General features: G+C 40.3%; 1 protein-coding gene across 6 annotated transcripts in view; it reads right to left on the bottom strand.

Moving 5' to 3' along the window:
* The window catches only part of CRB2 (crumbs cell polarity complex component 2), a 79,916-nt gene that overhangs the window by 53,108 nt on the left and 1,410 nt on the right, over positions 1-25,398 (bottom strand). For 5 of the 6 annotated variants that reach the window (XM_026100834.2, XM_064523936.1, XM_064523937.1 and 2 more), the window contains exon 2: positions 260-434. In XM_026100834.2, coding sequence (XP_025956619.2) covers positions 260-332 — 73 coding nt within the window. In that variant the 5' untranslated portion in view covers positions 333-434. Of the gene's footprint in view, positions 1-259; positions 435-24,209; positions 24,230-25,398 lie in introns of those variants that run through there. The other variant, XM_026100835.2, reaches the window with a different exon arrangement.

Here is a 25,398-nt window from a genome sequence, read left to right as displayed (position 1 = left end):
ACAGCCTCATGTAAAATTACCCAACCCACAAGCTGGGGAGGCTGCACAGCTAGCTTTAGTATCTTAGGCTGGCATACTCATGATTTTCTAGGCCATATTTCACATGAGTATTAGCATAACCACTGACTGAGCCAAAGTGAACCACTGTAGCAACCATCTCCTAACTTAAGTTCTATTTTAAGAAAATTTCACAGACTGAAACTCCCGTTTCTGAGTCAATTATTTCTTTTTCCCAGATGCCCCAGACTAATGGCCTTACCTGCACTGTGTGTACAAAAGTAGCCGTGTCCAGTATCACTCGGGTAAGAGGGTCGAGAAGCCTTGCAATGCATACTGCAGCACGCACTGGTAGGTGGGAAGAGACATTTCGTGTTCTTGAGATGTTAAATCCTGGTGTTTCTATAGCCATCCATTTGTCACGTTGCTTAACAAACCTTTAAAGACAAATACTGATCTTAACACATTTGTTAACACAAAAGCATTCAAGCTTATTCTCGTGGTCCTCAAATAGTGCTTCATTCCAGTGTAAATAACATTGAATTTATTTTGTAATTAGGACTTGAATAAATATCTTGTCACCACAGTAGAAACACAGTCATGCTTCTAGACCTGTTCTCTATCCATAGAGTTCTCTTAAAGAAAACAAAAAATCATCTAAGCCAGCAAATATACAATTAAACATAATAAGCACATACAAGTGCACTCTTGGCTTGTTATTTTCTGGCATAGAAATCTTTTGATGATGACCAACTAAACTACTACACTGGCAGCACTAACATCAGATCAAAACAATCGGAGGTGAAGACAATCCCCCTTTCAGTTAATGTTCCGATGCTCTATTCATACTGCTTCATTACTGCAAACTAAAAATCAAGGATTAGAGACCTGTGCAATTAGATGTTATGGAAATGCACATTCCCTACTGAAGATAACTCAACATCAATTATGATAAATACAACAGATGAATTGCACAAAAATACTAAACATGTTCCCAACTCCATACCAGAGTAGTTTTATGAGAGACTGATCAGTTGCAGGTATTGAAACATCTGTAATCTCAGCAAAAATGCTACAAAGTATCTCAAACTTTATTTCAAAGACACGGTAAAAAAAAGAAAAAAAAAAATCTCAAAACACACGCCTATCTTAATTCTATGAAGCCTGCACACTTAAGAAATCAGGCCTATCCCCTTAAGTCCTTTTCTGAAACATATCAGTGTTTGCTTCTAATCATGTCACTGGACCAGAGATCAGGGTAGGCTGAGGCGTCTAGGGCTTCAGCACTTCCCTGTGCCCTGAGGGAAGCTCCGGTTTGCTCTTTTTCTCTTAGGGAGCATGGTCTGTGGACAGGTTATCCTTTGTGTCCTACAACAGCAGGGAAGGCAAGCTCCTGCTGAGCTTCTGCTGAAAGCTGATACTGATCTGCAGCACAAGCGTTTGAATCTTTAGCTCTGATAACTGGCATGCTGAATGTGCACAGGAGTTCAGTAATGCGTATGAAGCAAAATCTGCTTGATGGCTTCCGAAAAAAGAAAAATGAAGCTGTTATAGCATGCTGAATTAAACCCCAGCCTATAATCTTGATGTAAAATTAAGAGGTCCAGCTATGATATACCTAAGGTTTATATACACAGTACATCCCACTGCACACAGTCAATATGGTCCTCTTGTTAAAACAGGCAAAAAGAGATGTGATACCTTAGTCTTGCTGTGCCTTACACCAACTGCAATAACACACTGCATCAGATGAAACGGTGCAGTTCTAGGTGTTTGACTGTGCATTTTATTATATGGAGCTTTTATTAAGCTGAGGGCCTCTGTTGCTCATGGCTCAGCTGAAATTCACGAGCAACGAGTCCTGCGGCTGCAGTGCCACAGGCTTGGGTGTGGGAAGCAGCAGCAATAGATGAATTCTGAGGGAGAGGAGTCCGTAATACACACCAGCAAACAAAAACTTGACAGCAGATGGAAGCGAGCACATGGGGTTGTCATCTCTGGAAAGAACCACGATAATTAACAGCTTATTGGAACATTACTCCTTTTATCCCTGAGAAACTCTGTTTAAACTAAGTCACCTGTATATATATATCCCTGAAAGAAGCATCATCTCGTATCTTTAAAGATGTTTTCCATGCCAAGGCCAGTTTCTCAGTCTCATTTATTATGCTTGAATGCTTTATGAGGCAGAAGTCACAAACCTGACAATTATCATTTGCTTTGGCAGTGACTGAATATGCCAGTGTGGCTATACTATTTGAGCAAATGATGAATTTTTCTGTTTCCAACTCAGTTTTAGCTCCTTCTCTGTCTATTAAAAGACATCACTTCAGAATTATTTCCTTTCCTGTATCTATGACCAGAAGGCAAGCCAAAGTATGGCTGGCTGAGCTTCCCATTATAAGAGAACAGTTGCTGAAATTTATTTTCCCTCCATGGTACGGACTGATCTCTGGATCTTTAGTTTGGTTAACCAGTATGCTCAGTGAGGGCCTAGCCGTGCTTTTCAAATAAAAAGTCTTTGCCTGGAGATTTGAACTCCAATTGATCCTAAAGCCTTTTTAATGCATAACTTTGGACCAGGGACGTCACATGTTTCTGCTAGTCTCACTTCCTAGAAGGTCAGTGGGGCAACCACTCTGGAGAAAATGGGATCTGAAAAGCAAGGAGAAAGCCTCTTTGGATGCCTGTGTTCTGAGACAGTGACTAAATCACTGTCATTTCGACTATATGAGATTAAATGTAAATTTCCTCAATTCTGGTTCTACCTCTCTCTCTGTAAAGCTTGTTTAAAACACAGGTTTCATTGACTTCTGCATTTCCTTGGTTTCGGGACAGATAATGTAACATGCAGATTAATCAGACAGCACCTAGCATTTCTGAGATTTCACAGCTTCATTTGGTTTAGAAAGGCAAAAAGCCAACCTGCAATACTGCCAGCAGTAAGGATGCTTAGAACATTTCCTCTTATAACCCAGGGAATCCAAGAGCTGCCTCCCTGAAATCTTGAATCAGCTAATCATTACCTTGAATTTTTCTCTGTTAGTCAGGGTTGACCTTAGCCTTCAAGAGTACACACTTACACACCTCTTATTACAGCAAACAACTTTCAGGAATATAGGAATGGGAAAACAAAAGCAATCTAAATGCACAGGAGAAAGCTAAGAAGGTGAATATCAACCCGTTGTTTCTGTACCCTGGAATCGTTTTTTCTCACTTATTAAGAGGCTATGTCCTTCAGACATAACTTTAAAACTGTGAACCCATTCCTGGCTGTTAAATACTTTAATATTGGTATATATTCACCTCACATCTCCCTGTTTATTAACTTTAAAACTGTGAACCCATTCCTGGCTGTTAAATACTTTAATATTGGTATATATTCACCTCACATCTCCCTGTTTATTTCCGCTCAGCCACTTAACCCTATTGGCAATTTCTGTTAAAATCATCAAGCTGATACTTTGTATTCCCACCATCAAATATCCACCCTAGTCATCACTGAAGTCAAAGCCACAGTTCATCCTTTTTCATTAACTTTAAAGCTCATAATCCTCCACGAAATTAGCCAAAAGAGACAGATTCACTGATTCTACCCATCAGAGGACTTGGTCTCTTGTCTTTTTCTACTGCTTCACAGAATTGATGCTTTACCTACGAGCACATCTTGCGAGCTGATAGAATCCTACTGTTAGGTGAGAACAGGTTCTGACGATTTAGGAACCAAAAGAATTTATTTGGGCATGAACACATAGGAATTGCCATTACAGCAAAGGATACAACACTTCCCCATTCATCCATCCGTGTTCAGCTGAAACTGAGCTTCTGGGGGTGACAGAAGGTCAAAACAAACTAAAGAGCCACATGGAATCTGTCATGTCATCTACCATAAGCCAGGTGTCAGGTGCCCGATCCACCGAGCCGGACCAAGGACAAAACGGCTATTCTAGATGTGGATGCTGGGAATTTTGAGCGGATGATAATAGGATGATCGCTGACGACTTGCACAGTCTCACTGCTTGCACAGTCTCAGAATGCTAATGCCTCTGAATAGCAAGAGCATACTGATTTCCCGAAGTGCACAGTCAGACCATCTAGCAGCTCCGGAGAGAGCAGGGAAACCCTTCATAGAAAAAAAAGATGCTTTGAACTAGAGAGCTGCATCTGTCACATACGCTTTGGGGCACACATGGAGTGTTACAATGCCCCTGCATTTACAGACACATACTGCGGTGCACCAAGAATGCATACGGCATCAGACTGGGCTACGCTAACAAAAAGATCTTCGCAAAGATCATTCTCGGCAGTGCCACTGCAGGAGCATACTGTGATTCTGAGGTCCACAGGATTATACACCCACTAAACCAGCTGAGGACGTTAAGCGAGCACACTGAAGAGAGAAGATTCCAGTTGTCCTGAGCCTCCTACTCTCTGACCACAAAACCACACGCTCTCATGAAACAGGGAATAAAACTCAAGGGACTTTTTAGTCCTACACCCCTGCTCTAATTAATAATCCTACTTTATCCATATTTGATGCAGCTGTTACTGTCTCCTCTGACCACTACGCTTTCAATAACGCTCCTAATTACAATACTCTGTAACACTGTATCTCCTTCCAAGGCAGCACAGATAGAAAACATGGCATCTCCCTAACAGGATGCCTTGCTGGAAGACCCGGCCTCGGGGCTAGCCTATGAGGCTGGCAGCTGTATCATACGGAATTAGGTAACAATTTACACAAAAAGATAGACTGAGTCTGCCCCAAATTAACCTCCCCTTTCGTGGCCTACGACACCACCATCATATGGAACAGAAAAGATATTCTTATCATGAAAACTGTACTAGGACATAGATAATGCTGAGCGCAACAGAGAACAGTCATTGTCTTTACTGGCACGGAGAAACCACGATTAATATGGCAGAAAAGCAATGAAGACAATAAAAACTTCCAAATTTTTGCAAATTAAATTGTTTGAGGAAGAGAATGTGGGCTACCTTCTGCTAAACATAATAGAAATGCCTCCCCTCCCCATAAAACCTTAATTCACGTCACAAGTACTCCCACAGGTGAGTGTATGATTAGATATGCTGTTGTGGCTGCATTTCCACAGGGCTCAGAGGTTGCTGCTGCCACCCAATTACTCATCAGCGCCGTTCCACAAGAGGGAACTTCCCCTCCGCTTGCATGCGTAACTGCAAATGCAATAACTCCCTGAACAGATGTTGTTAAAATGATCAAGAATATTAACTCAGCAATTTAAAGTGCTTAAACTAATGTGAATTGCTTAGGCAGAAGGCAGCTCAAGAACAATTACGTGCATCTACACCAAGAATAAAGCATTGCACAATCCAGCTCCCACTGTTTAAAATGCAGGATTGTCTTAGGAAACCAGAATACACATTCAAAATTCTCCATCAATGCAGAATCGTGAAGATTAGTCCCTGCAGCTGAAGGATCAAGACACAGGGAAAGGCAGCACAAACTCAGGAATACAGGAAGGGCTCTTTCAGTACATTCTTCAGTCTCTCAGTTCCTGAGTATTGCACCTTTTGTCTGCAAGGGAGCTTTGTTAAAACAAGCAAATAAAAGGTGAAACAAACATTTAAGAGAAAAACAACCTGTTGATGGAAGAGAAGTACTTAGCCCATGTATTTTCTTGGTGCTACCCAGCGTATTCCTCCATAGCACAACTATTCCCAAAGCACACGTAGGACCTGAAGCATGGGGAGCTATTGGGAGGTTTAGACATTCTTGTCGGGTCACACATTTCCCCATTCCAGGCTTCTACTGCATCATGCAGCACTGACATCATAACATGCAAATATCAATTTGCAAAGAAATACAGCGAGGAAGCAGAGAAGTAGATTAATTCATCCCAGTACAAAGGCTGAGCATTAGCAGCTTCACTGTCTGCAGAGCACTACCACAGTAATGGCTGCTTGCAGAAAAAAGACAGGAAAGTAGCAGAATTCCCATTACTTAGAGTCATCCCCAATTTTGGATCAATAGAGATTAATCATCAAAGCGCGGCACCCCTCTTGCCTTGCTGCCTCATGCAGTGTCAGCATAAAGACTAGAATTTTGTTCTGCTGTAACGAGGGGTAAAGAGTAAGAAAGATGTGGGGAGGAAGGAAAAAGAAACCAGTCAAAAGCAAGCTTGGGACTTTTTCTCTCTATATATATGCCGGGAGGCCAGGCCAGTTCTTCAGTTCAGAGGGCGAACAAACCAGTCAGTTCAGCACCCAGAAGTGAGCCCTCCCCATCCCAAGCTGCGGCAGGATTCCCGGTGCTCCCGCCCAGCGTGGAGCCCGGAGGAGGCCGAGTTTCTGTGTGCAGCGGGGCAGAGGGGTGGAGCGCACAGAAATCACATCAAAGGGGGTTTTGTAACTTTAGGTTGCGGGAACATGAAGTACAGGTATCAGCTTGTGAGGATTAAAAGAAAAGTAATGAGCAAATCTTGAGATGTTCATGGGACAGCAGGTGAAAGCCAAGGCAGGGGCACAAGCCCGAGAGACTGCTGGTTGCTAACAGACTGTTTTCTGCAGTCACCACGTGATCCGAAGCCCAGCAAAGTAATTACTGACTCCTAGCAATTACAGGAGGCTTTGGTTCAGGCCCACAGAGACCAGCTGCTGGGAACCTCAGTCCTGCCTCATTCCAGCAGATTGTGATGATCATGAAATTACCAAGGGTTGAAAAAATTACACAGAAAGGGAGTAAGTCCTGAATAAAACCTGTTTAAGGCATTATAAAACACTGGCTGATGCAAGGTTTGAGGGAACTTGGAATGTAACATCCTATCTTTAGGGAGAAGAAACGATGTGGTTGCACTTTATTTTTTCACAGCAATGATACAAACACACTGCAGCAGACAGATGGAAGTGTCATAAGCAAAGTGTGAAAAAGGAAAGAAAAAAAAAAAGGATAAAGCAACAGTCCTACTGCTAGAGATTATCATGCTGTGAAATCCTGCTCGTAATGTTCTGTCAGAAGAAGGTCCTGACTACCACAGGCTGCAGTAAGCAATGGAATAAGCGCAGGTACATAATAACCTCAGGGAGGGAAGATTCCCGTGGATGGGCTGGTTAGCCACACCTTAAAGCAAGGCAGGTCAGAGAACCGTGCAGGTCGACGACAGCCAAAACAACTCGAAATATTTGGTTGCACTGAAATGCTGGAAGAAATCTGAGGCTTATTTCTGCTCTTCGGTGTCTCTCGGGGCCCTGAGTGGGTTGCAATAGCACAGACATTAGTTCCTCCAAATCATCTTTATCCAATCACTCTCCTTGACGGTGGTTAAACCTATAAAATGTTACATGTCAGATATTTGAAACAAAGGCCCAGGACACCTAAGAAACACTCTCCGAGTAGAGCAGTTTCCAGGTCAGATGACTTAAGAGTACTAGCTATAATGCGATCCAGTCACAAACCATTGCTCTAAAGCAAAGAAATCCAGAGCAGAAAGTATGAGTAAGAAAGTCCAAGAGGTAATATTCAGGTTTTATTTTCCTTTTTCTTTCATGTGCAATACAGTCTTTTTTGCAGACCAGCATGAGAATGCAGATTTCTGTGCACTCGTTTACTACACAGGGGCTATTCTCACCAAGCCTGCTAGTCGAGGCAACTTGATACAGAATTGCTTGTCGTTACTGAGAGATATGTATGCTTCATAAAAAAAGTGTTAGGCCTTTTTTCCATTTAAAAATGCTTTGAAGTTATGTAGATGTTGCTAACAAACCAGAGGACACAAACGTCTGCAGAACACCTTGCTATTTTCCAATGAAAAATACAAGTTCAAAATAATTATGCTTTGTTACATAACTGTACTTTGTTCTAGTATACTACTAATCCTGACATGCAGTTATTAACAACCTGCACTTTGGTAGTGGTTCACGACTGCTGCCTGACTAATCAGACTTGTGGTCCCCACTTTTTCAAAATATAGAAAAAGGAAGTAGAAAGGCACAGACAAGGCGAATGCTATTTCTGCCTCGCCCAGTTAATTTAAATATATGAAAGTAAGTGTGGCTTTATAGTCCTTTAATTATGTATTGCCTCTGAATTATGTATGGAGCAGAGGACACACAGGAATTCTGGTGGGAAAAGACAGCACTGTGCAATAATGTTTCTTGACTCGGGATAAGACAGGAACGTGCCCCTGCAACAGGTTCACTGTAGCTGAACAGAGTGCTACCATTTCTTAAAATCCCAGAGAGAATCTGTGTACCTACTCTCATTGCAAGAAACTGTCTCAGGTGCCTAATAAATTCTCTGGAGCCCTGTTGGAAGAATACACTCACACTGCTAGTGGGCAAAAACTTTATCCTGTATTATATGCCACTGTACTCTGACTGTTTGAATACTGTTCAAAAAATAATATAATACACAGGTACTTCAAGCCTATTTTTCTAAGGCCTAACCTATTCTCCACTCTAAAAACTGCCTTTCCGCTCTAGATCTAAAACATTTACATATGGAATATAGATTGTGTCTTTCACATCAATCGGTGGGTTTGTAGCGTATGGCAATTCCCAGAATTGTTCAATTTATTTTAGGACTATATCTGATCAGTAATTTTGCTGTTCTGTTGAAAAACATGATTATCTTTGCTACTCTAATTCAATATTTACACCTCATCTATTTTTGTGAGGGACAGAAATGAATCAGCTATGATAATGTCACATAATCTAGCTCTAATTTCACTCGGAAACAAAGGGCAACTCTAAGTCTTGTCATGCTAGGATTACACACACAGCGATGACAATACCCACACGAATCATTATATCAAGTTCTGCCATTGCTACTTGCAGTAGATCTATCATAAACGTAGATGTATATAAACAGTCCATTAATATAAAAGGCTTCCGTGTTTTATCCTTAATTCCATCCCCTTGTTTCCATTTGCTTTTGTCTTTTTATATTCTTCTTCATTTTAAACACATAGCTGTATACCATACATAAATAAAGACTTTCTAGGAAAGCAGTAATAGATAAATGATTAATTCTCTGAGAAAGTTTTTTTAAGTTGGCCTGTCCTTACCCATTTCAATGTTCAGATGTAAACAAGAAATATTCTCCCCCTGCTGCCACTTCAGATTGGGTCTGTGCCTTGCACTGCACAAAATATTAAGCAGTGTTCCCCCAAAACTGTATCTGAAGTAGAAAAAAGCAGCTGTCAGCTCCAGATATGGAGCCACACACACAGGCTGATATTTGCTCTGTTTTGGGAAAACTTCTGACACTCCAATTTTCATTTTGGGGGGGGGGGGGGAAGAAAAATCTTTCTGCATTTGTCTCTTCCTTAGCACAACGACCTTCTTCCCTTGAAACGGTGACAGCGTTGGCCTGCTGATTAGCAGCGCAGCTCTGCTGCCAGACATGCTCCGGCTGGGGCCCGCGACAGGCAGTGACACCGCACCGCCACGCGGTGGCAGAGGTTAGACACCGCAAGGGCATCGCCGGCTCCCAGAAACGCATCGTGCGCGGTTCTTCCCTGCTCAGGGTGACTCATTAATTACTATACATATTTATAGGTAAGTTAAAGCTTCAAAATTAAACATTTGTTCAATTAATCACTTTGAGCTGTAGTAGAATAAACAGTTTCTAATCAATTCATTAGTTGGGGGGGGGGAATTCATGACAATTTAAAACATTCATTTTCTACTTCCTCTCTGTCGTATCAACTGTCTTACAAAAGAGTTAAGACATCAAACACCCACAGGTACCTTTCTAACAGAAAGGGCATAAGAAGCTCTGAACTATCAAACTATTTGCTTCAGCTTACAACCAACAGAAACAGACTTACTGCTGTAACTAAATTAGGCTTGCTTTTACACCCCTCCTCCAAAGATACTGGGTTTAATTTTTAAGTCTTTAGCGAGTAATTCAATTACTACCTAGCTTACTGAAAGCAACTGTAAACACAGCATACGTAAGTCACTTACCGTGATTTGTTTCACATGTGAAAAACTAATACTCTACAAACTGAAGCTTCTTTACGTCTGCTTCCTGAGACCTTGCTTACCATTTCATTTCTCAAAAAGCAGCATATTTCATTCCTTAAGGATGCTGCAATAGCTCTGCTTCTGTGGCCACATCCTACCATCCCCTGAGGGGAACGACCCCACGATTTCAGGAGCTTTTCCCAGCATGGGAGCAAGACACAAGGTCTAGCCAAAAGAAACAGCTTTTGCCCAAGCCAAGGGGAGATGCATAAATTTATATAATGTTCCCCTTTCTGCCTCTATCTTCTCCATTTTTAGTTTCACAATCTTTTTAAAACCTTCATGACACTGTGAACTTCATAAATGCATACCGCAATAACTATCCATTTGACCTATAAATAAGCGAAGGGGAACTGACAAGTTTCACCTCTGTAAGACTAACCGGAGGATTTATTTAAACACCATGAGCTGAATTTATGCCTAAGCTTATGCCTAAGCTTGGGCATAGGGACACTTTCTGCTCCCTATGGATTTGCTCCCCCACTTCCGTTCCTCTCGACCCAAGCCTCCAGTGCCAGAATGCCATTCACAGCAAGTTACACGCAAAGCTGCAGAACACCACTGCCGCGACGCTCCAAGCCACATTACTATCGCCTAACTGGAAGCAAAGCAGAATTAGGATAAAGGCTCTTTAAGGGCAAGCAACTTTTTCAGCTGTTTTTTCTGACAGGAAATGCTGGACAGGCTGTACAAGTTCAAGGCAGAGTTTATAAACCACAGGCATTTAATCTCAGAAATAAATATCTCAAACCCCCTGAATAAAGATTTCCCCTAATAATAGCTGCTAGTGTTTGTTTAGTCCACACAAGAAAAATCTAAGCTAGAAACACTGACATAATTAAGGATCACCTTAGTATAAACCGTTCCGTAAAACTGCAATTAACTGAACTTCATCTAGCCAATTCACCAGGTTAGCCAAGCTGGCTCTATGCACACCAGCTGCACTTCATCAAATAGGAGTGCTCTATTTACAAAGTATTCATTTATCCAAATATTCTGGGCCTCTTCTGACACTCTACATTATCACAGAGGAGCATAAATACACCAAGATGTTTTTGCAGTGGTAACTTTCAGTCTCTAGAATAATTGCTACTGAAAATTTATTAACTTTCCGCAAAGAAGTACATATGACTTAAAATTGAAGCAAGCAGTAACTGTATATGGATAAGAAAGAAAGAGAGATCAACTATTTCACATAGCTTTACAAATTCCCAACAGGAGCAGTTACTGCAGAGACTGAATACATGACCTACCAAACTTCCATTAATCCAGAATTATGACATTAGGAGTATTATTTTTTCATCCACTACATGAATATTTTCCAAATTCAAGTCACAGCTGTCAGAACGGAGAAGCAAAGCAGCCACACATTAAGAGAAATCACCTTTGCCGAAATCTCCGTTTGCCTCTTATTTCAAATAGGCGGGGAGTTACCATGATTGGTATCCCTGTATTACAGCTAGCCCATTCCTATTTGATTTTCACACTGTATACTTTTACTCCACAACTCTTGTGAAAAGCATCTAGGTGTAGAATTGTTGATTGCATCTTTGGAGTCTGGAAAAATATGAACATATAAATTTAATATGATAAACCTTGGAATTTTAGAAAACTCACGTAAGAACAAAAGTTTGCATGGAGGATTTTTATAGCAAATAAATATTTTACTAATTATTTTGATGGCTCTTAACATCATGGTATCCAAGTTCTTCAGTTATTATGACAGCAGCATTGGCTTCTGCATCCATCCAAAGATCCAGAAAAACTAGCCTTTCTTGTTTCTCCTTCGTCAAAATAACGGCATCAAAGTCAGTAATCATAAAGCTCTCTGACATGTATATTCTTTAGTAGGAAATCCAGCTGAAGCAGTTTTTGTCTATGCAACTCATTTACTAACATGTCTGGAGTAAAGAAGCAAATAATGCCTTTTCTAGTCATGGCATACCGAGCAACATGACTTCTTCCTCTTGGCATCCCTGCTCAGACGGCAGTCTAACAGGATGAATTTACAGGGCAGCAATACTGGGAGACAGTCCCAACACATTTCTACCTAGAGTGTTAACTGATGACCGAGCACTTCCGAGGCATGATGCTTGAATTGTTTGATTTTATTGCTGCTTTAATTGTTGTTTGTTTAATAAGAATACAATGCCAAGAAACGGAACTGGCAATTAGGAATAGTAGCTGATATTCTAGGGACTAATTATTGATCCAGCATGATGAATTCCAGTACTGGGGTGCTGATCCATCATTTCACTTGCAGGAAAATACACAGTATATTATTTCAGAGATCTAGAGATATATAGGAAAACTGCAGTAGGCAGTTTGCAAGCACTGAAGGCAGGTACGATTACAGGTGACATCCTGGGCGGGGGGGTCCAACTGTTATGATCACAGAAAGGTAACATACATTGAAATTTGTAGGAGGAAAGATGTTACTAAGATCTGCAGTATGCTGTAAATCGAACAGGCAGAATACACGTGATATACTGTCTCACAGTCCCAGGACATCAGTAGGACTTAGTGACTAGTTTACATGAAAATCTACACCCATAAAGGAACTGTATTATCTAGAACATCCTGAAACTCTACCTAGCTGTAAAAGCTGGATTTTTACCAGTTTGATGCTCTGTTTCTTTACAACAGCTTGCTACAGCTATGTTCTTTACCAACAAGCAAAAGTTTCCTGAACTGAGTTTCTTGAACTCAGTGACTTCCTATTCAGTCCCTCCTTGCGTCTCGGAATACTATCAAGTGTATACATTTACACAAAACAGCAACTGTGAGAAAAGATAGCTATAAACAAATGGTTACAGGCTGAAAGTTTCCACTCCTTCAGATATTCTGCAAGCTGTGATGGCCATCCTTAATAAAAAACACATAGGGAAGAGTTTCCTTAATAAAAAACACATAGGGAAGAGTTTCCTGAACTGTTTTGAGTGTGGACTTTGCTTTGAAACTGAAGAGTTCTCTGTATCAGTTTTCACTAAGAGCAACAAGAAGAGCAACAGGATTTTGTTCAAAAATGAGACTAGTTACCTCATAAAGAAAAAACTTACGTTACATTCCAGCCAAGATAGTTTAACAAGTAAAAAAATACAATGAGATGAAAAGCAGAATTGCAAAAGGAGTTCCACAAAATACCATCACTAGGCAAAAATTCAGAAAGTAAGCAGCTGACCACAAGAGAATTGTAGGAAGACAGTGGCAGCTTTATGGGAAAGTGGACTGACATCAGTGCTGCAGCATCGTCTATTACCAGCAGTTTTCAGCAGTTAAATTACTTACACCAAGCTCAGTACCGTTGTTGACATCTAGCCTGAATTCCTGGAAACACATGAAAAGAAGAGCTCGAGAAAGCACACATACAGGGGCCAAGAGACAAATTACCGTCATTTTTGAAGAACAGACGCGTGTTTCATGGTCCATTTTACGTATTCTGAGAATATGTTTCAGTTAAGGATTTGAGTCCTCAGTGTTCAAGACACCTACCAACAAGACCTTCCACAAACTGAGTTTCTATATACTCACTGGACTCTAGAGGCTTGTATCCTGCAAACGTTCTGGGCAAGTTTTATCTGGAGGCTAATACAAACGAGCAGTTAGGAGAGCGAGTGCTCTTGGCATTCCCAGATTCTTACAGAGTGCACTGAGGCAAGCAAATAAACCTCCCCAGCTCAGCTGATGTGCTTCTCTGACAGATGGGCTGCAAATCTTAATCAGCAACGGGGAAAAAAAACTTACAGTATTTATATACTTCCATAAAATCTTGGAGGACCTGAAAGAAATTAACGATGTCCTGATGCCCATAAACTCCTAAACTTCAAATGACATTTCATTTCATTTTTATTTGGCTACTCTCTTGGTCTATAAAGATTAAATTACATGCTAACGTAAGCTACTTCTTCAGGTTTAAAGCACTTTTCAGGGACAGCACAATACGGAGGACAATGACAGGATTTTTTCTTGTTGTACAACTTTGTCTTCTGTCTGCTGGCACTTTTCCTCAAGCCTCTCCTCCAGGCAAATTAGTAGTCCAAATATTTCTTCACTTGATGTTCACTCTTCCCAACTGGCAGAGAAGTAAGTTCAAATATCAAGCAAGTATACAGAGGTTTCAGTAAAAAAAAAAAAAAAAAAAAAAATCAAAGGGTTTAGGACTACTGTTATAATAAGGAGGATGTTTCCACATTTGTGTTTTCAAGTTTCATTTGAAAGGCTACACCAAAGTTCTGCTCTCCGCTATGGCTGTATATATAGTCCTACCACTGACAATATATTACAGATTTGACTTGTACAGCCAGAACAGTGAAAACAGCATAGAAAGCACTGGTCTGAAACATAACAGAGGAAATTCTGGCATCATTGCAGTCAATTCAAGTTTCGCCATACCTTTCATCAAATCAGGATTTTATCTACAGTCCTGACAAGTTCAGTGTCATATTCTTCTTCATGCCTCCTCCTTCATTCAACAGAATTCAGAGAAATCTGTTATATCAACACCAAGACATCCTGGAATCTTCATTCAGTCCAGAAGTCCAGACTAAATAAACTCTGGATCACTATACCTAAAACTCATGACTAAATACAGCTCACTTTGTGCTTTTCTTTTTGAAGGTGCTATTTTGATAAATGTCTCAGACTAATAACTAGTCATTAAAAAAAATGTCAATGTTAATCCACTTTCTACATTGTAAGCAAGTAAAGAACCCTCCAATATCAATCCGGATCATCTCTGCCTTTTTTTCTTATTTAGTGTATCACTCCACACATGCATGCGCATTCCCTCTGTATACTTGACACTTCCTGTACATTTGCCTATTGAGGCAAAATAGCTACTGCGAACACAATTTGTGAAGAGGCATCCTGCTATTGCCACCGAAATGCCACGACTGCAAATAAATGCTGCAGCAAAGTGAAAGACACTAACGTGGTGACCACATTCCAGCCATGGACTTTACTTCCTTGATATGATATGACATGGTAGTGATCAGAGTTTTGCCCAGTAGACTTCAGGCACTTTGGAGGCATTTGCTGGTTTGGCCGTCTGTCAAAGATTCTTTATCTGTCATATCAGCTTCCTCCTATCACAGATCTACATGTTCATAAAATTTTTCAGAAGATCCCTCTATTTTTAGGTCAGACTAGATTCGCCAAGTCAACCAGAGCCTTTTACCAGTCTCTGCTACATTGTTCATAAAACCCCTTATAATATAGTACAACTTAATTCTGCCCTCAGCATACCAGTTTTGCATTCAGGCAGTTTAGACCATTTCTTTTATTCAAACCCTACAGAACCTTCTGTTATTCAAGTATTTAAACAACTAGCATGCTTTCCTAATGCATCTTGTTCTTTGTTTGCAGTTCTTCCATTTTTTCGCTAGACCGGACATATGCAGCATGCTACACAGCTTTAAAAAAAGCATGTAAATATCCTCAGAATGGCTCAACCAGAATAGCATAACAGACGGCATGTGGCTCTGGACCCCAAGCTCTGCTCATTGTACTGCTACCTGCTGAGCACAGCCACCAGCATTCAGAGCATTGTAAATACGGCATTACTGTAACAATGACAAAGAGAGGGAGCACTACTTGCATAGTGTTTAATGAGCAATACAGACTATGGCATTTGGAGACTGGCAGTTTATATGGTTTTTTTAAACCCAAATTTCCATCAACTTGCAAATAATAAAGTGCCTGAATTAATTAGAGAGTCAGTGCCGGGAAGACAGAATGTATGTTTTCACGCCCTATCACAAAAACACACCCGGGTGCCTTTCAAGGCCAGCATGGTGACAAGTCATCTGCAAAGAAAGAACCTGGAAAAGATCAAATTACACTCGCTTAGAAATCATCCTACCTTTACAGGATCTGAACTATAATTAGAATGCTGATGCCCTGTCAGAATGGAGACAGAAGTAGCATCACACAGAGAGAGAACAGCACAGTTTTCAGAATAGGGCATTACTAACAAACTGAAAAGAACAGGTTAAGGTGGACAAATTTCTAATATCAGTTCTTTCCAAGTTCATGCTATTGCAGAAGTAAAATGGAAGATCCTATAAATAAGCATATTTTTAAATTAAAAAAATAACATAACCACCGCTAGATACTTCTGCTCTTTCCCTTTAAATTTTCCAAAGGACAGTGTTTTTGTAGCTGCCAATTCTGTGACCTTGCTGGAACTCACCAAGCCAGAGATCAATTAGTGAGTGCAGAATAGAGAAGTAGCGCTGACTGCATTCTGCCTGTCCCTTGGGAAGAGCAGCTGTGCTTCAGGGTACAAGCAGCATAAGCCTGGAAGATTGTTATCCTGTGGGAGCACTGATATGCAGGTTGGTTACTAACTGCAAGATGCAAAATGCAGCAGAGCTGAAAGGAAACAGGACAGTCTTTTTCCTTTGCCTTCCACATTTAAAATTTTTTCAGTAATTTAAAAGTTTCATTTTGCATAGGATGAAACGTTATTACACTAAATAATGTGTATGGCAAATACATCGTGCTGGTTTCAAACATATCAGTTACAAGACCCCTTGTTAGTGCTCTTCCTACTGAAGTGCCCCATAGCAAGTTATTCATTAAAAATACTGCTTGTTCTTCACAGATCCCATGTTATCATTTATCAAACTGTTAAGAAAAGTTTGTCTGTAAACGTTAACTATGAATATGTGAGAAGAAATCAGAAGAAACCTTCGCTGAATCTCAGAAAAGCTCTCCTGGGTTTTTATTGGCAAAGGAGGAGAAACACTGGTAGTCACATTTAAGCATGATCAAAACACCTGGTATTTCCAACTAGATGTTTTACCTCAGTAAAGCATGAAACTTGAAAGGCAAATGCACTGAAGAGGATGGAATTCCTTAAAAAGTAGTTTGCTCCAGCAGTACTGAAATCCTGAACCAAACAGATCATTATTCCTCTCTAATGGTTATATGGACCGGTTTGTAATCTGTTAGCCAAAGAGGTACAGCAAGTATCTTTAAGCAAGCTGCATAAACCCTAAGGAAATCACCTATATCCCCATTTCACAGACAGGATGAACCAAAACCCAGAAGAATTAGCTGATTTTATTTGTGCGTAAGGTCATACACCAAACTACTGCAACAGAAAAGGAGAACAGTCCTAATACCTTAACTTCCAGTTGCATGCCGAACTACCACACAAGCTACCAGAGATGGTTGTGTGCTTCCTTCCTGATGCCTTCAGAGAAGCAGCAATCTGTATCCCCCACTATCCTCATATATATTAGTTTTCTTTCATTTTAAATAGGAGCGTTTCCAATACACGATGTTATCCTGAAAAAGTTATTAGGAAACAATTATGCTATAACCAATACGACAATCACAATTTAAATCTCAATGCTACAACACTTACATACTAAATTTCACGGTTTGCTGTCATCCTTCTCCTTTGACTACAGCAGCACTCCAGGAATGGAAAGCCAGGGACAATGACTCGGACCTCCGAGGTCCCTCGTACAGGCCCTAACCACCGAACGTCTTTAGAACATAGTTGTGGGGCATTCCACTAAGACTCAACTGCTGATTGACAGAGCTGTATCCTCAGTCCTGCATGAATTCCTGCTGCTTAGTATTCAAATCAGTACATAAATATTCCACATAGAACTTAGACTAAAATAAGTCACCTGCCCAGTTACTACAACGTTACAGCAGTCTCTCTGCTTGCCTTAATTTGCAGGCAACTGTAACGTTGTTTGTGTGACATACTATTCCGTAAGGCCTCCTAGAAGAAACCCGAGATCAATAGTCCTTAAATAAGTAATTAGAAAAGATAAGTCTTTTAGGTCATCAAATAGAAAGTGGTATAAATAAAAAGTCACAGCTCTCCAAACATCTGCATTTAATACACTTTTTACATGTGTTTGTTGAGTTAAATGATAGAAAGGCTGCACACCAAAGGAAAGGCCTAAGAGGCAGAAGTGCTGAGAACCATCCATAATAGGCAGGAAAAACAAAACAAAAACAAAACAATCCCTCCCTTACTCCGTTATAAAGACTGCTTGTTGTCTTACCTTAAAATCCTTTACCTTCCCTCCTCAAGGAGGCCTCCAACCTGCAGCTTCCTAGCCTCCTACTGATCACCAGGCCTTACACACTGGCTCTAGCTCCACATCGGGAAAGACTCCTGCTCCCTCAAAATTGGTCAGCGGAGTAAAGCTTGCCACCACCCTTCCCACATCTGGTTGAAAGATGCTCTAAATTATAGCCGATTACACCCTTCTGAAACTACCTACCTAGTCTGGCCATTTTGAGCTTGCACCTGGGCAGGTAAAGCTGGCGGGTTTCTTTCCTGATGTACGGCCATCACGGGGGGGGCTATTCTATCAAACACGCTGGGTCGCCCAGGGGGCCACCTTTTCAGATTGGGCTCAGTTTTCCCTTAAAGTAGAAATACATTCTCCCTGCACCTGATACAATTCAAACTTGGTAGGTGGCATTTCAGCCCACATACGTCCCGTGACACAGCCATCCAAATCTCCCACAATATTTCACCAGCAGACACCACTCATTTGCTGGCTTACTGGTGCCTCCAGCTGCTGCATATCCCATGTTTAACCTCATGGTGTATCAATCGAAGTTCATAAAATATTGAGGCACACATGTAATGTTTGGAATATCATCTGTATAATATTATACAGCTAAGCAGCAGCATACTGGCCACAAGGCGTAAAGAGTCTCAAATACTGAAAGGTTACTGCTAGTCTACGCAATGCAAGATACTCAGCACAAAATTAATAAGACGACAAAACAGATTCAAAGAATTGTCTTCTCCTGTGATGCTGGATAAAGAGGGATCTGTCAAAACCTACTTGTCAGTTCTAGGGTTTAAGTGCGCAGGACCACATCAGTTTACTCTGGACATTCACTCACCTGGAGACAAACAAGCATCAGAACAAACACTGCTCTGCCCTCATGTGCTGAGCTACTGGACTTGGGTTACCAACACACTCAGGAAACACTCGCACCAACTTCAACAGGGTCAGGATTTCATCCCAGTGTCCAGCTTGTGAACATTTTCCAAATGCCACAGAATTCTGCTTTAGTACTTCGCCACACAAAATTTTTAATAAAGTCAGAAAACTACCGCATTGTAACCAAAATTCTCATTATAGCTATATTTTTAGCCCAGATTTCTGACCATGGTTTAAACCTTTTTATTGTTATCCAACAGTTATTATTATTTCTAACAGTTCTCCACTTTCTGTGATGAAAATGAATCTTAGCAAAAGCATTTTTTTTTTTATTCTGACTGTATTTCCAACTGCCCCCACACAAACTCTGACTCAAGTTCTAGGCTTCAGGGTCATTGATGGACACTCAGCTACTGCTTTCATCAAAAAAGGCACAGACTGCTACAGACAAAAAGGGATATGTGAAAGAAAAAAACCATGCAGTTAAAAAACAAAAGAACAGAAAAACCCCACCACTAAAAACAAAAACTTTTTGTACCAGAAACAGATTGAAAACAGAAAGAAAATTAACATTTAGGAATGAAAAAGCCTATTCACTGTTGATGTTAAATACAACACCCGCAGAGATAGAAGCTGGGTTTATTTTTGATAGCAGCATAAACATTAAAGGCGAGCCAAAAGCATTTAGAAAAATAAGGTTGCAGTACAAAGGCTCATGTGATGAGAGAAATTTTGCTTTTAATCTTGACCTGGAAAACCTCTTCTACGACAGGACCTCTTCTCAGTGGAGTCACAGTCCTGTCTAGTTATAATGTCTATTAGTGATAAAAAAGACCACCCAAGCTGTTTCTACTTTAGAACGATGGCAGGTTTTCAATCCTAAACTTCAAAGGAAAAGGAAAAAAACCTAATGCATCACCCTAAGGACCTACACTAAACTTACATCTTCCATTCTATGGTCCAGTCACACACTTCCCTAAAATAATAACCCCTACAACTATATAATTATTCTTCTAGTAAGGACATAAATATTCCCAGAAATATTTGTCTACTTGTCACAGATACACATGAAAATCACCATCATATATATACATACATCAGGGCTATTCATATGATGGAATAAACAGCTGATTTCTAGTTTGGTTCATTATGTCTCCAGTCTCAGTAATACGTAAATGCTAACCACATTACCTAAATCCTTGTGAGGAAAAAGGCATCGCTGGTACAAGTCTCAAGTGTGCGTTATAACGTATTATGACTGAAAGTCATGGACACCTCTGTGAAGGTTGGTCATACTTTGGATGTCTGTTCATAAAGCCAAGGCTTCTCTAGATGTAGCGAATGGCTTAATATCTCTACATCTAGAGAGAACAGAGTTGCAGACCAACAGGCCATCTCTGGAACCTTACGCCATCTAATAGCAATGAGAAATGTCCCGTACAAGGCGCTGCCAACCCTACACGTTCAGCTACAACAGCAGTATAGAGTCTTCCCTCTGTCACCTTTCCTTGCACAGACTGTACAGGCAGAGATGCCCTGTAGCAGCCAGCAGTGAAACACATTATGTGAAAAGCAAGAGCCAGGAGCCTCCATCCACAAGAAAAGAAAAATGTTGAAGGCCACACAGTATATGAAGACCCAACTTCCCAAAATAAATTATTTGTGGGATGGATAGCGGCAGAGACTTTAAGTAACTGGGGAAACATTTTTGGCCACCCAAATGTTCCTTTTACATGATTTTTTTTTTTTAATAAAACACATCACCAGTAAGAATTGGGGATAATTTAAACACATACTAGTAAAATGCAGAATGAGGTGGACATCTGCTAGCAACAAAACTATTCTTTCATCTTCTGTCCTTCCCACTTCCATCTCCATCAACAATAATCCACAAATGGAAGGGATGAACAGCCTGAGAAGTGTTTTTTCTCTTAATACAGACGCTGGAATTTAGAATGTAGGCTGCCTGGGACAATGTTTCAACACACATCGCTGCATAACTCTAGAGCATTTTACCAGCTTTACAAAGATTAATGAGTAGCACACATTGAAACTTTTTTTTTTTTAAACCCAGGCCTCTTATTTTTAATAACTAATATACAATTATAAATGACTTGCTAATTGCACTTCTAAAATTGTGGCCCAACCTGGGTTCACTCATACATGCCATAACTTCTGTTCTCAGTTGAAGCTAAATCCACCTCAGTGCATGCAGTAGAATCTCTAACTGCATTAGTCATAATCTGAAAGTTTCTCCAATTTACCTGGTTCCAGTTTTGCTTGCTTTTCAGGCTGATCCTCATCCCTATCACTAAATAGATCTCTGGAATGCTACCCTACAGAGCCTGCTCTGGGACCTGAAGAGCACCGTAGTGCATTTCAGGGTGTGATTCCTCCTCTTTTAGTGCCTAAGCTTCCCCCAATACCATTTTATCTCCTTTGCTTCCAGTCTAAAGACAAACAACAATCATTCAGATTACACAAGATATTAGCAAGCACCCTGTCAAACGCTTAGTCCTGAACAGGGCACACAGAACTGCCAGACTTGTGTCTGTCATCTTTTGTTTTGCAGCACAGATTCCAGATTAAGTACCTCTACCTTAGAGGATCACCTACTTGATACCCACCCCTTTCTGTCAAACCAAGTTGGTTTTTTTTTTTTTTTTTTTTAAACAAATACAGATCTTAAAAGCATTCCTCCAAGTAAAGCTCTTTGTTACATCATGCCACAGATTAACCAGCTAGTAGCTGTGGGCCAAACAAAAATAAAGGCAGAATGTAATGAAGCTCTAAAAGCTGGATCAGGTATATACAAACCAGAAGGTAGATTCTGACACCTAGGAGGAAAGTGGGATGCTCAAGGAACTGTGAGATGGCATTTGAGAACTACCAAAACACAAGCCCACCTAATCAACTTTTGCAGCATCCTCACTAGAAAACAGACACACCAGAGCCCACATTAAAGTAAAATCCAGTGATACTCACATCCCTAGCAATGTGGTGGCAACCCACACTTAAGTCACATAAGTCCCAGCACGAACAGCATGTGAGGAGAGTTGCTTGGATATGCCTTTAGAAGATGAATAGCTATACACAGCCATACATAGTTACACCTATCACAATCAGTGCTTACCAACCCTTGTAAAGACTGTTCTAGGACTGATACAATCTCTATGCTTCTCATTTGTCACCCTGACTCCTCTCTCCACATCCTGCAGAAAAACATCCTGCAGAAAAATTCAATCTAAACTTGGCAAGTTTTCACCATTGACTTCCCTCCCCCTGCCCCCAGTCCACTCCCTGCAATTGACTACTCAGAAATTTGGCCTTTGATTTAAATGCAGTTTTGCAGGCATATTTTTAGTGCCTCTGGGTTTTAATGCTTGCACAGTCACCCTGCAAAGTTAAAGGACTTTTTGTATATGTTTACCCTTGCTGAATGCAATTTTAATCCCCTCTCCATCTATTTTTATGCTTACATTATAACCCTTTAACTTTCACCTTCTGCTCTCTATGTTTTTTTCTACATAAGCCAGATGACATCATGACTTTCCACTTTTTTCCTGTATCCTTTGGCATTCTACCTCCCTACTTTTCTAGGGATTTTTCTCCAAAGTTAAAAATAACCAAAGAAGCAAATGTAGCAAGACAGAAGAGTGGCTCTGGACCTTTTTTTTTTTTTGGCGTGGAATTGTTTCCAACTTCACCCTTGTCATTACAGATGAGTTGCGTTCTCATACTTCAAGATTTTCTTCAAAATACTTCACATTTGCAAATCATCACCTTAGCTCATCACCTGTCTAAATCCAAGCCTCCACTGTGGAAAGTGCTCAAGCACTTGCCAAACTTCAAAGCATGCAAATAGTCACATTAAATGTGTGATGAGTCCCACTGAAATTAAAGCACACAAAATTATTTATTTTTATAGGGCCTAGATTACAAAGGTATAAAGTTATCTTCTGGTTTTGTAAAGTCAACTTCCTTTCCAAATTCTCTGAAATTTTGTTATTTTCTAGTTCTCATGAAGCCTACAAGACTAATTTCACATTTGAATATAGCTCTTTGGGAAGGTTTGTAAAATACATGTCTCATACAGTTCTGTGGTTTTTGGGGTTTTTTTTCCTTCAGTGCTCCTATTCAAAGTCTGTCCTCAGATACCTTTGCACAAATCTCATTAACTTTAGTGCATATGTCTAAAGGCAGAATTTGAAACCTGTAAAGAACTGGGTCACTGGACAATGGATACTTCTCAAACAGAGATTTCTTTTTTGAGTTATAACAAGAGGAAAATACCTCTTCCCTCAAGCACCATGTGAACATTCCCATTTGTCTGTAAACAATACTAAACACTTGAAATTTGATAGGTTACATTTTATCCTTGCTCACTTAGGATTTTCCCTTTATTATAGCTAATAGCCATTCAGTCCTCACTGTAGTATTTGTAGCTGCTGCTATATCATCCAAGCATGCTGTCCCCTGGGGCTGGCTCACTGCAGATTTCAGTGCCTAGTTCATTGCTCCCAGGCATAAAACCAGTGACTATCAATAACTTTTAGTAAAGAGTTCCTCTGTTCTTCTGGGGGTTTTTTTGGTACACATGCAAATTGCTTTCATATGTTGACCATACACACCAGCTCCTGCCTTGTTTCTACTTTTCATTTAATACTGGTAGTAAAGGTTTTTTAATCAGATGTACAGGATATGGCATAACTGTGTATGAGATCTCCAAGTAGTAAAATCACTCCAGGTGCAGAGACTTTTTTTTGTTTTTTTTTTTTACAAATAAATTCTACCTTTGTTGTCTCAGTAAAAATCAGTGAAATAGTCTCAGGAGACTTCAGTCACTTAACACAAGTTTTCTCAGTATTAACGTCTTACATTTGTAAACTGTCCTCATATAATTGATAAGATTCCCGTTATGTACTTGTTACAGTATAAAACCTACACAGTACTTAAAAATAGACCAGCCTAACCTTGAGAATCTGTCAGGAGACAGAAAGAGGCAGAACAAGCCACTAAGCAGTACTCAGAAGTTAGCTATGAATTTCCTTTCCACACTCCCTTTTCCTAGAAAGCTTAAATTTACAGGGATATATCTAAATCGTCAGTGTCTTTCCAGAACAAATACAGATTAGACGCTGACAACATATACTTTACATTTTCAAAGCTACTCCCACCATCCATACTTGTTTGTGCTCATAGAGGATAGCCTGCTGCACTGAGCACAGGGCTTGGAATTCTAATCCAAACTATGCTACTCGGCGAGCGTGTTACCTCAGGCAAAGTGCACCACCTGACTCAGCTCCTGCATCTTTGAAGTCTCTGCGATTTCCTCAGTTGTCTAGGGCACACTGAGAAGATTCAAGAATACAGGACAAGGTCATAAATAGTTCTACATAAAAGACTTGCTGCGAAACACACGTTATTTCCATCATAGTTTTATATAAAAACAATGTTCTATGCCAGTACTTTGTCCTCAAAATGAGCAGAACTACAGCTAATTCCAATTTCACAATTCAAGTCCCCACCACTTACTGAGCATATTTACAGCTATAAATTCAAATTTCCTCCTTTTTATTCCATAAAACCTGAAGATACACATTAACTTTTTTTTCAAACCTCAGATGTTCTTCTTAAATTTATATCCTTCTACTGTAGTACCAAAGCTTTCCCAGTCCCCTGTATCCTAAACTAATCCATCAATCCCCTTTCCTCTGTGTTTTTGCCCTTGGCAAATTACTAGCCCAAGGGAAAATTCAACAGAAAAATGCATTTCATAAAACATATAGCCCAGACCTCAGCTGAGAATATCTTTCTTCTGCCTCTGCAAAAGCTTCACTATCTGAGATGCTGTCTCCTGCAGATTATTTTTTCTCCTTGCCACATTTCCAGCTCCACTGCACAGCCACTACTCTTTCATAGCTGCCCATTCCCATTCCACTATCTCCTCCAGCAGCTTTCCTCAGGGCTACGTCTCTAGCATGTCTTTATTTGCTATAATCCATCCCCCCTCCCAAAATGTTCTCTCTTCACATTAAGCCCTTGGACCAGTCCTTGACTTTCCAGCAAGTATTTTCTTGTCCCTTCTCAAAAAAGGGCCTACATTTTTAAGGGAACACAGGAGTTCACGTAAGCTCTTCATTGCTTTGAAAAAAATCTTGATTCTATGTTTGACAGCAATAATTGAGATTCCTTAGATTTGTTTCTCCTTTTAATCCATTCTTGACATCCCTCCTTAAACACCGTGAGCATAAGTTTGTTACAGAAGTGCATGTGACAGTTCAGAACTACGGTGACATTTTAGCCACAGCCTTGAGAAGAAGCATACAAACTGCAAGCCAGCCAATCTGAACAAGCTGCACCTCTCGTTGCACAAAGTGAGGCATGCACATGTGTTTCTTGGTTCCACTCTAAATGCTGCAAATTGCTCTTTTGAATGAAAGTTAATGCAGAACTCCTGACC

Source organism: Dromaius novaehollandiae, chromosome 20 (genome assembly GCF_036370855.1).
Source record: "Dromaius novaehollandiae isolate bDroNov1 chromosome 20, bDroNov1.hap1, whole genome shotgun sequence".
Classification (NCBI taxonomy): domain Eukaryota; kingdom Metazoa; phylum Chordata; class Aves; order Casuariiformes; family Dromaiidae; genus Dromaius; species Dromaius novaehollandiae.
This window is presented reverse-complemented; position numbering and strand designations above follow the sequence as displayed.